General features: G+C 38.8%; 1 protein-coding gene across 1 annotated transcript; it reads left to right on the top strand.

The window, feature by feature from the left end:
- Positions 1-9,442: 9,442 nt before the first annotated feature.
- Positions 9,443-10,817, top strand: LOC121987699 (NAC domain-containing protein 87-like). Its single transcript, XM_042541435.1, has 3 exons — positions 9,443-9,648; positions 9,741-10,027; positions 10,108-10,817. Exons 1-3 carry the CDS (start codon positions 9,483-9,485, stop codon positions 10,540-10,542), a joined length of 888 nt encoding a protein of 295 aa, XP_042397369.1. The 5' UTR covers positions 9,443-9,482; the 3' UTR covers positions 10,543-10,817.
- The last annotated feature ends 909 nt before the right edge of the window (positions 10,818-11,726 follow it).

The following is an 11,726-nucleotide window of genomic DNA, read 5'->3' as shown; positions in this document are numbered from 1 at the left end:
TGTATTTTTATTGATAAATATAATTTTCTTCATTTGTTTATTTAATTTGTAAATCTAAGAAATATGTTAGTTTACCCACTAAGCTCATTTTAATTTTTTTTTCTATCAAGGTTATAAATTTTTATAAAAATTCTGAGTTTGTTGAACAAAAAATTATATCATCTACATAGACTTGGGCTATAAAAATATCTTGTTTAAGTGATTTTACAAATAGAGTTGTATCAATTTGACCTTGATTAAATCCTTTAGAAATTAGATAAGAGGTTAATGTTGGTACCCTAAGGTAGTTTTGATGTGATCAAATAAGTTATGTTAGGTCTTGTTGTATTTAACCTTGTGTCTAAGTGTGTAGGAACTTAGTAGCACAGGAAGTTGAGCAAAATACATAGCTAACGAGAAGGACAGCAGGGGAGAGAGCCGACGGGCTTGGTGCGTTTGAGGGACGAGGTGCTGTGGAAGAGTATACTGATGGATGAGAAGGGAGCATGCAGTGTTTCCGAGGGATGAGAAGCCGGAGCGGAAATTTACTATAGGAGCAAAAGATGTAACTATCCGAAGGACGAAAAGTTGTGGAAGAGTACGCTGACGGATGAGAAGGAAGCACGCGGCGATTTCGTGGGACGAGAAGCTGGAGTAGAAGCTTGCTCGAGGAGAAAGCCGGAAGTTAGGTTTGGGTGAGCCCTATTCCAGATGGCCGAAATCACCCAATCAAGTGGAGCCGGAGTGGAAGACCCAAACCGATGCAAGCGGAACCAGAGCAGGAGACCAGGACCGAAAGTTAAAAAAATGTTGACTTTTGGTGCTCGGGGTGCCCTGACCAGTCCGAGGCACCCGGACCAGGTCGGGGTGTCCGTACCAGTCTGGGGCGCTCAGACTCCGGGCGCCCAGAACGCTTCCGAGCGCCCAGAACCCAAGTTTTAGCCAAACTCGACGTGGCATGTACCGTTGCGTCAGGAATAAACTTTTATACCATTCCAGGCGCTTGGAACCCTTCCAGGCGCCCCGAGCAGGGCTATATAAGCAGCCCTACTCCTAGAAGCTAAAAGCAGCTGGAAATATCCAAATAATACTTGTGCACTTTTATTTTTCTGTTTAGCTTCGTCTTTCTGTGCGTTCATTGCTGTAAAGAGGCTTCTCCACCTAAAGGAGATTTTTAGTGCGTTTAACTTCTTTAGATTAACAACCTCCCCGGTTGTAACCAAGTAAATTCTCGGTACCTCTTTCCTTTTAGTTTCTTTATTATTCTTTTATGCAAACATTTATTTTAATCAAGTTATAAGTCCGAGAAAGGTTCGTTTGCTTGATTTATGCAGGGGCTATTCACCCCCCTCTAGTCGACCGTCGAGGGTCCTAACAAGTGGTATCAGAGCAAGGACGCCTCAGAAGGACTAACCGCCAACTAAAGCAGCGAGATGGTCGTACCTAACATCTACCCACCAATGTTCGAGGGGGAGTTCTCGTTTTGGAAGTGACGAATGGAGGTATTTATTAAAATAGATTTTTAATATTTTATTAATAATGAAATATGGTTATGAAGCACCAAAGAACACAAACGGAGAAGAAATTGAAAAACACCTCTGGACCAAAAAGCAGTGCGACGACTTTTTGTCAAACGGTAAGGCTAAATATCATCTAATAAGCCTACTACCGATGGAGGATCTAAATAGAATCAACAACTACCAAAGTGCGAAAGAACTTTAGGAAAAGTTCTTGAAGCTCCACAAAGAACCAATTGAAGCCGAATCCAACTCCTCGATGGACACTGAGTCATCGTCAGAAGAATCCGAGACCGAGGAAATTGCTAGGACTGCCCTTATAGCCAAATTCCTTCCTGAGGACACAGAAAGCTCGTCCGAAATGAGCATCGAGAGCATCGATGAAGAGTACATCGGAAGAAAGCAGCAGTTCAGGGGGAGCTACAGATAACGGGATTGACAAGGTAAGTCAGATACGATCTCTTCCTCCTGAATAGTTATTTAAATTTATTAAATTATTATCTAAAGACGGTTGCAAACTAGAAAAAGAAAATAAAGAATTAAAGTTAATTCTAGCCAAATCATGTCTATTAGAAGATTTTGAAAAACTAAAATTGAAAAATGATAAATTGAAAATACAAGTAGAAGACTTGAAAATTTTGTTGGGGTTGCAAGGTTATAAACATAGTCCCACATTGAAAACACATGGGAAAGATCATGAGTTTATAAGAGAAAAGATATCTCTATTGGGATGAGGCCTTTTGGGTAGAGCCCAAGAGCAAAACCATGAGGGCTTAGGCCTAAAGTGGACAATATCATACCATCGTGGAGATATCTAAATTCTTTTCGATCCTACAATTGGTATCAGAGCCTGGGCTGTCAGAAGGCTTAACCGCCGACTGTGCACAAGAGTTATGGTCTGATTGAGCCATTGGGTATAATATTGACTCGAACAAAGAAAGTGAGGTCTCCTATGTTCAGATTAAGAGGACCAGACACCAGGTAGGAAGTCCTAGTAGGTCGGGGGATTTTTTTTTTTTATTCGGTAATTGGCCCAATCTTTTTTAGGAAAAGATTGAGCCTACTTTAATTGCAATCAATTAGGAGAACAAACAAGAATTACTGAATTATGCACACTTAGCTTTTCTCTTTATCTAGCTTATCTACTGGTTCGAATTCGAATTTGATCTCTTCCATACTTCACAAGCAGCGGCAAGTTCAGGGCTTCATTTGGAAGCTTCACGGGAAGTCTGTGGTCCTTTGTTTGAGGGGGGGGATTGTTGGGGTTGAAAACATAGTCCCACATTGAAAACACATGGGAAAGATCATGAGTTTATAGGAGAAAAGATATCTCCATTCGGATGAGGCCTTTTGGGTAGAGCCTAAGAGCAAAACCATGAGAGCTTAGGCCCAAAGTGGACAATATCTCCATTTTAACTTAGAATTTTTTTTATTTGTCTATCAAAGTTTTTTTTTGGAAGTATCAACTTTACTTTACCAAAATTATTTCACCAAAATTACTCAAATAATTTTTTTTACAAATTTGTTTACTTAAGAAATTGTATTTGCAAAACTTAAAGTTTCTAAAATTATTTACGTTGCAAATTATTTTCAAAATTTTTTAAAGTTTTCAAAAACTTGATAAGTTTTTCAAAATTATTGGAAAATTAGAGTTTTTTTTACCTTTAAATTCTTTTTAGTACCCCATTTTTTATGTGATCAAAGGGGGAGAAGGGAAGATTAAGTCTAGTGGGAGGTAGTTTAAAACTTTTTTAATTTTTGCACTTTAATTACAAATTCTTTGCTTTTACTTGATATTGATTTATCCTAACTTAACTTGGGTTGCTCACATCAAAAAGGGAAAGATCGTTGGTACCCCAAGGTAGTCTTGATGTGATCAAACAAGTTAGGTTAGGTCCTGTTGTGTTTAACCTTGTGTCTAAGTGTGCAAGAACTTAGGAGCACATGAAGTCAAGCAAAAGACGTAGCTAGTGAGAAGGACGGCATGGGAGAGAGCCAACAGGCTCGGTGCGTCTGAGGGACGAGATGCTATGGATGAGTACATTGGTAGACGAGAAGGGAATGTGCGGTGTTTCCGAGGGACGAGAAGCCGGAGCGGAAGATTGCTCAAGGAACAAAAGACGCAGTTGTCCGAGGGATGAAAAGCTGTGGAGTATGCTGGAGGACAAGAAGGAAGCACGCGGCGATTCCGAGGGACGAGAAGTCAGAGCGGAAGCTTGCTCAAGAAGAAGGCCAGAAGTTGGGTTCGGGTGAGCCCTATTCCAGATGGCCGAAATTACCCAAGCGAGTGGAGCCGGAGCGGAAGACCCGGACCGATGTAAGCGGAACCGGAGCAGGAGACTGAGACTGAAAGTCAACAAAATATTGACTTTTGGTGCTCGGGCCGCTCGGACCAGTTCGGGGCGCCCGTACTAGGAGTCCGAAATCCAAGTTTTAGCCAAACTCGACGTGGCATGTACCGTTACGTCAGAGATAAAGTTTTATCTCATTCCGGGTGTCTGGAACCCTTCTAGGCGCCCCTTGCAGGGCTATATAAATAGCCCTGCTCCAGAAGCTAAAAACAACTAGAAATATCCAAACAACACTTGTGCACTTTTACTTTTCTATTTAGCTTTATCATTCTGTATGTTCATTGCTGTAAAAAGGTTTCTCTGCCTGAAGGAGATTTTTAGTGCACCTCTTATTCTTTATTGTATGTTTATTTTTATTAATTAAACTAATGTGTGTGTCTTTGCTAAAACTAGAGAGAAAAAGAATTTGGTAATCTAACTTGCAGGCTATTCACCCCCTCTAGCCGACCGCACAAAGGAGCAACAAGCCACTTCAGAAGCAAGTAACGATGAAGGGGGAGCATCTACTTATGAGTCCGACATGGTAAATGAGCTACGATTTCTACCCTCTGATCAATTATTTAAAGCTATAAAAAGGCTAAGTAGATTACTTTGTAAAATTAGGGTAAAATATTTAGATTCAAAGAAAAACCTTGCCTCTTTAGTAGAAAATTTTGACAAAATTAAAAATAAAAATGTAAAATTAAAAGAGTAAATAGAATTATTGAAAAAGAATGATGCATGTTTAAATTTTTTACCAATTTCAAATTTTAGAAATAATGGAGGGCTAAATTAGTGTATTAATTAAGAATCATAAGAGTTAAATTGCAAAAGTAGCTAGAAATTATATTCCTAAAAAATACTTGATAAATCCAGTAGATAGTAATTTATTTTGCATTCTTAAATCATGTTTAATCTATTAAATTACTTTTTGCATGTATAAATTGAATTTGCTTTAATTATTAACATGTTTGGTAAAATTAATTATTTCTTATACCTACTATTCATATTTTATGTTAAAATCTTTTCTGTGATAAATGAAGAAATTATCTGCTAATAAAAAAAATTTTGAAAAATTTTGACCATTATATTATTTTTTAAAAAATAAATTTTAACGATTAATTTTTTTTAAAAATTTGTTTTTTTAAAAAATAATTTTTCTATGATAATGAATTATGTTTTCAATTAGATTAATTTTTTTTAGATTTTTTTGATGATTATATAATTTTTTTATAAATTTTTGATAAAAGGGGAATTTTAAAAGTTACCATTGTATTATAAATGTGTAGAAAAATTAGCCAGAATTTTAGGTCTCAAAAATTATTTTTAAATATTTAGTTTCTAAAATAACTTTATCAGTTCAAAATATTTATTACAGTAAAAAATAATATTTTGTGCATGAAAATTTTTATATATTTTTAATACTTATGCTTGTTATTAACAAATATTTTCAAGATTTTTTGAAACTTTAAAATAATTTTTAAATTATTTTTACCAAAACTATGGATTAATTGATAAAAATGATTCATTTTTAAAATTAATTTTGGTAAAAAGACATATAACTAGAAATTCTATTTAACACTCCTAAAAAAGTTCCAATATTTTTCTAATTTTTTATTTTTTTTCTTAATATATTTTTAATGTAATCAAAGGGGGAGAAATTGATTAAATTAAGAGGGAGGTATAAAATTTAATATTATTTTCTAGAATTGATTGCAATTTTTTTTGTAAATAGTTGCAAATTTATTTTGATTAAATTATTTTATTGTTTTGTTTTAACCCTAACTTAACTTGGATTGATGTACATCAAAAAAAAAAAAATTGTAAGTATCTCATGAGTTTTAATGTGATCAACCGAGTTAAATTAGGCTCTGTGGTTTAATCCCTTGTGTCTAAGTATGTAGGAACTTAAGAATACAAGAAGTTGAGCGGAAGACACAACAAGCGAGAAGGATAACACAGGAAGTGAGTCAACAAGCTCAGTGCATTCGAGGGATGAGGAGCTGCAGAAGAGTACATTGGCAAATGAGAAGGATGCACATGTCGCTTTCGAGGGACAAGAAGCAGAAAGGAAGACTACTCGAGAAGAAGGTCGAAGTTGAGTTTGGGTGAGCTCAACTTTGGACGGCCGTAGTATCACCCAAGCGACCAGATGGAAAATTGGTCAACCTAGAAGTTGATCGAGTCTAGGGGCCCGGACTATGTTTAGGCGCCCGGACCAGGTCCAGGCGTCCGGAGCAGTCTTGGCCAGATCAGCAAGTCGTTGTAGCAAGGATCAACACTGAAGTCCACGTTAGCAAACTCCTAGCGCCCAGACTGGGTTCAAGCCCCCAGGAAGCGATAACCTCTGGAAAAGAAGTTGTTGTGGAGTGGATCGGATCGACCCAGTCTAGGCGCTCGGGAGGTGCCACGTCAACCAACGACTAATTTCAACCAATGGACTATAAATAGAGCCCTGATCCTCAAAATTTAATAACACACTTGTACTTTAATTTTCATGCTCTATTTTTACTGTTCTTGTTCTTAAACGTTGTAAGGGGCTACTCCGCCTCCCATTCTTACCAAAGAAGGAGATTGATAGTGTTTTCCACAGTCTTAGATTAATAACCACCTAGATTGTAACCAAGTAAATGTTTGAGTCCCTACTTTCTATTTATGCATTTGTTTTTGAATAACTAACATGTATTTTATTGTTGCTAAATTCCGAAAGCAAGAGAAAGTATTAATTCTAACTTGCATGATATTCACCCCTCTAATCGGCTCACCGGATCTACAACTACTCCATGATGGAATTACAAATTGAAGATATAAGAGTTAAGTTTAGAAAGGAACTAGATATCGTCTCCAGTTGGACTCTTATAGCTCTTGGTAGTGACGAAGTCTCCACTTCTTACATAGCGGATCTCCCAACTTTGGTTTCTATCACAAACCCTTGTGTCTTCGATGCCTCCTTAGCTGGGGGCCTTGAGTTATAGCTTTTGGATGTGACTTGATCTTCAATGGAATTTAAATATTTACAGTGTATCTAAGTCATCACGCCATGGTCGTGTTGGCTCTTAAGCTCTAGGTCCGAAAGAGTAGCAGCTTGCACAACCGTGCCAAGTGGCATGACCTGCCCATGTTGACTATTGGACATTTTAAATCCGCTTTATTTGCACGCCTCGCTTCCAAGTATGGGCTCGGTCGTGGTGTGAGCCACGAGTAGCTCGTGCTAGGTGTTGGATAAAGGCTTTTTGTCTCCAAATGCGTTTAAAAGTTGAGATCTTCATTCCATGTTGACAATAAACACAGAGAACAGTCTCCCGAACTAAAAATATGAAAATGCATGAAAGAGCTATGTGTAAGTGCAAACATGCTCATGAACTATGTTGGAAGTAAAGGAACAATAAAGCTGAAAATATTGGTATGGATCACACACATTAGTTCCCCAACGTCTCCCTAAGGATAGCTACGTGGAGATTCATTTCCAATAACTATATAATAGCCTGTAAAAATATGTTAAGATATAATTTTCTTCTTCTATGCAGAGACAACACTTCTCTATTAAACTCTCTATTTCTAACACTCTGAATTCTCTCTCTTTTTTCTTCTCTCCCACTCTCTTCGGATATGATTCAATGACTTGGGCATTCGAGTGGCTATGTCGATAATGTCGACCAACCATTGATGTACTTTGCTCCACAGATTAGGAGAGCGCCACAACTTTAGTTCAAAAGGAGTTCAAGAGAGGAGAAGCTTCGAGCAAGTGAAAAGGACACCCTATATCACTATCCATTGCCTAAAAAAATAAAAGCAATTCAATTCAAGTGAAAAGACAACATGGGCTCTAAGAACCTACACAATGTTAGGGTATCTCTAATGTAAGATTTGTGACAGAATCAAAATAAGTTGAATAAAAAAGTTTAAACTATCATAAAAGTGAGGTTTAAAATTTATAGTTTGAGAATAATAGTGAAAATTTAAATTTATTCTTTTGTTTTAAAATTGATATAATATATATGAATTCATATAAGTACATGGAAGCAGATGCTTCAATAAAATTTTGTAATATTTATGATATATTAAAAATATAAAAAACACTCATTTAAAACCCTAACAGTTAAAAATTGCCCTAACTATATTGCAAGGACAGGCGCACAACCTACTATTCATGTATCTTATCCCTTCCAAACGATACGGTCCATGAATCTACAGGGACCAAATCCAATCAATGGATCGCACGCCAAATTTGTCGTAGGATCCCCGTCTCAAGAAAAAGAATCTCTGCTCCCGCACCCAAACTAACACTCCGGCCACGTGCCGGCCGACCGGCAACCTCGTGACTCAACGGACCAATTTCGTCGTTCTGCACTCCAACATTAATTACCTCGTCAAGCTGTCCATTAGAAATCATCATTAGCAAGTTAATAAAGGTTAATTAATTAAAGTGACGTGCCTTTACACCGACTATTTTATTAATATGCAGCAGAAGGGGTGTGCGCTCCACGTGCCTCAGGGGCCCAGGACGGCGCGGCCGCCAGCGCTAGATTGCGATCTGATACCGCGTTCTCAGACTCCAACGACAACTGGCCAAACTGTCGTTATTTATTGAGGGGCGTAAGTTTAGCTAAAATAATCGCAAGTTTTAACTAAATTTAAACGAATATTGAGTGCACGTCGGAATGCAGTGGCGGTGCTGACGTGGCGACGACCTTTTCACTATTCGTGTCCACACGCACGCCACAGGTTGATAGTTTGACGTCCTGCAGCTGGATAATAGTTCCAGCTCAGCTGGGGCCCACAGAGACGGGACAGAGTATATTTTAATAATAAAAAAAGGGTAATCCACATAAAAAAGCATTGACTAGGAACTAGAGGCAAATGCCAGGAAAGGCAGGGTGGGTTATTTTTTTTTGAATATTTGTTTTTAAATTATTCATTTATTGAGAATACATGGTTTGATGGCAATGTTTGAGATAGAAGAAGTACGGTTAATCATGCAAATCCACATCCAGCCTGTCGACGACAAGATGATTATTAGATTTCATTTTCATATGTAGTTTGGATCTTTTCAAGAGCTAGCTTGTCAATATATACAACACTTTTTCTTTGTGCCATATGGAAAACAATACAGTCGACTCTGGAGGAATTAAATTGTTATCAATTTTCACCGGCTATAAATCTAGAAAAATAATCATTAAAAAAGGATATGTGAACAAATGGCACGCCGAATAGTTGTATCAAATGGACGCCATGCAAACAAGAAAAAAAAGCACGCCTTAAATTGCTTGTGTTTGGTTCATCTGCATGCAGTGCTTACTTACTGCCTGGATGAATACAAGGTATTGCCTTGATCATTAATTTTCTCAAAACTTGAAAGAGCAGTGGGACATATGGGCATTAGACCAGGACAAACAAAACTTAATTATATACTAAATTAAGAAAAAGAAAAAAGAGAGAATATTAATGTTATGGGCAATGAAACCAGTACCAAGAGCATTAAAGTAATGGCATGGACCTATTCCAAACTCTGAGACGTTCCTTACACTGCACGCAATGAGTATGTCGACGTTAGGTTAGCTAGGAGTCGTCTTCTATATATCAACCCCACTCGTCCTCTTTCCTAATTTTCCCCCGCTTCTTCTTCTTCTTCTTTCTTCTTCTTCTCAATTGGTTTATGATCATGGGAGAGAGCATAAATTTGCCTCCTGGTTTCAGGTTCCACCCCAAAGACGAGGAGATCATCCTTCACTACCTCATCCCCAGGATCGTCAACCTCAGCTTCACCTCGACGGCCATGGGAGATGTGGACTTGAACAAGTGCGAACCATGGCAACTTCGAAGTATCATCTCTCGAATATATTCCCTTTAATTTTCACTGGGTTTGATCTTAATTTTTCTGATGAACATAATGATTTGTTATCGATAATTAAAGGCAAGGCGAAGATGCAAGGGGAGAAGGAGATGTACTTCTTCTTCCAAAAGGACAGGAAGTACCCGACAGGGATGAGGACCAACAGGGCCACCGAGTCTGGCTACTGGAAAGCCACCGGTAAAGACAAGGAGATCTTTAAGGCCAAAACCACCACCCTCATCGGCATGAAGAAAACCCTTGTGTTCTACAAGGGAAGAGCTCCCCGGGGTGAAAAGACCAATTGGGTGATGCATGAATTCAGGCTCGAAGGCCAGCATCTCCTCCCCAATCTCCCAAGATCTTCCAAGGTACGTGTATATATATATCCATTTCTACTACGTACATTTCACCGAGTTCTATATTCACTTACACTATCGATCTATATCAGGATGAATGGGTAGTATGCAGGGTTATGAACAAGAACGTAGGGCTGAAGAGACTGATCAATAGTCCACCAGCAGGAGATGATCTCGTTGATGGCACCTTGCCTCCATTGATCGAGTCAAACCTAAATTATGATCATCAACACCAGAACAACGTCGCCATGAATCCATTTTGGGGTTCGCAATCAGCTCCTTCTCTTCAAACCCTAAACTACAGCAACATCTATAGCTCAGTGGGGACGGCGAGCTTGGGAGCTTACCTCCTCCAAGATGGGACATTGCTGGGATCATCTGCGAGCATGATGGAGTGCAAGTTAGAGAATCCGTCGCTCGAGAAAGGATTGAGCACCGATCGTAACATCGATATCTCTTCTGTAATGCCGATGAAGAACTATGACGACGACTTTGATGAGGCATGGACAAGTACTTACGGATTTTGATTAGTACACAATTACTTACAGGGGAAGGATTTGGAAACGATTAATTATTTATGTTAATTAATTAATTAGCAGCGTTATCAATTGTTTAATTAGGATATATAGTAATGTATATGGACCTCTCGTGCCTTGTTTAGTAGAGAGAAGGGCCTTTGAAATGGCCATTGCACTAGCTGTTGCTTGCTTGTTTACATCCGCTTTGAACTCTCCTGTAAAGAACTGGGAAGAGAGGAGTGTGAGAGTTAATATGTTCTTGAAGTTGTTTCTTTTATCGAATTATTTTCTAGTTAATAATTTCAATATATTATATATGTATATAGTGACAAAAACCAGGAGTTGAGAAAATTGACTGGTAGGCTAAAGATTGCGTTGAAGTTCGGTTCATGAAATTAAAGCATGCATAAAGGGAAAAGTAGAAAAGAAGAATTCATGTTATTTCTTTAATTTATATAAGTTTACATGAGCTTAACCTTTCCTTTAGATGTTGAATTATGACCTAATATGTTTTGGTGCTAGTTTCTTGAACCTCTAATTTGTTATAGAAAGTTTGATCTAACATGATCCTGTCCGAGAGTCGAGGTGACGAACGCTGGAGATGTGACGCTCCTGCGGGCTGCGGACCGTGCATGGACCTCCGACGAGACTAGCTTGCAAGCACAAAAGCGTCAGTGTCGAGCCAGGGAGTGGTTCCCCGACGATGGCCCTCCGACGCTCAAGTCAGATCTCCAGCGAAGCAACAAGCAAGCAAGCAAAGAAATGAAATTAGCAGCGTAACTATAGCTACAGTAGAACAAACCTACCTCCGTCGAAGCCCTTGTGGTCCTTATATAGGACTTCCAGGAGACGTGTGCACGCTTCTCAAGGCACACACGCTCCTCAAAGCATACCCTGAAAGGACGTGTCAGAAAAGTATGTCTGACGTTATACCTCAACAGCCCGAGCATATCCCTAACATGGCAGTGGAAGCTTCCACCGTACGATTCTGTCTGACCATGCCGCCAGTCGTGCTGCCTGTCGGTGATACTGGTTTCTAGGAAGATATTCTCAACTGCTCCCTTTGTCTATTACTAGTCTGAGTGGGAGAGTACCGAGCGGGAGAGTCGCTCAGCCGATCTACGTCCGTCAGATGACTACTCTTCATGGGGGCCGAGTGGAAGAGCCACTTGGCTAACCGTCAATGTTCTGGC

The sequence above is a fragment of the Zingiber officinale genome, chromosome 5B (assembly GCF_018446385.1).
Source record: "Zingiber officinale cultivar Zhangliang chromosome 5B, Zo_v1.1, whole genome shotgun sequence".
In the NCBI taxonomy this organism is placed as follows: Eukaryota; Viridiplantae; Streptophyta; class Magnoliopsida; order Zingiberales; family Zingiberaceae; genus Zingiber; species Zingiber officinale.
The sequence above is the reverse complement of the archived record's forward strand: the minus strand, read 5'-3'. Positions and strand labels throughout refer to the sequence as shown.

What these genes read in the sequence shown, in the direction of transcription:
- LOC121987699 (XM_042541435.1), top strand. Translation starts at nt 9,483, where the DNA reads ATGATCATGGGAGAGAGCATAAATTTGCCTCCTGGTTTCAGGTTCCAC. An exon ending in CGAACCATGGCAACTTCGAA is followed by an intron (nt 9,649 to 9,740) that starts GTATCATCTCTC and finishes CGATAATTAAAG; the next exon opens with GCAAGGCGAAGATGCAAGGG. An exon ending in ATCTCCCAAGATCTTCCAAG is followed by an intron (nt 10,028 to 10,107) that starts GTACGTGTATAT and finishes GATCTATATCAG; the next exon opens with GATGAATGGGTAGTATGCAG.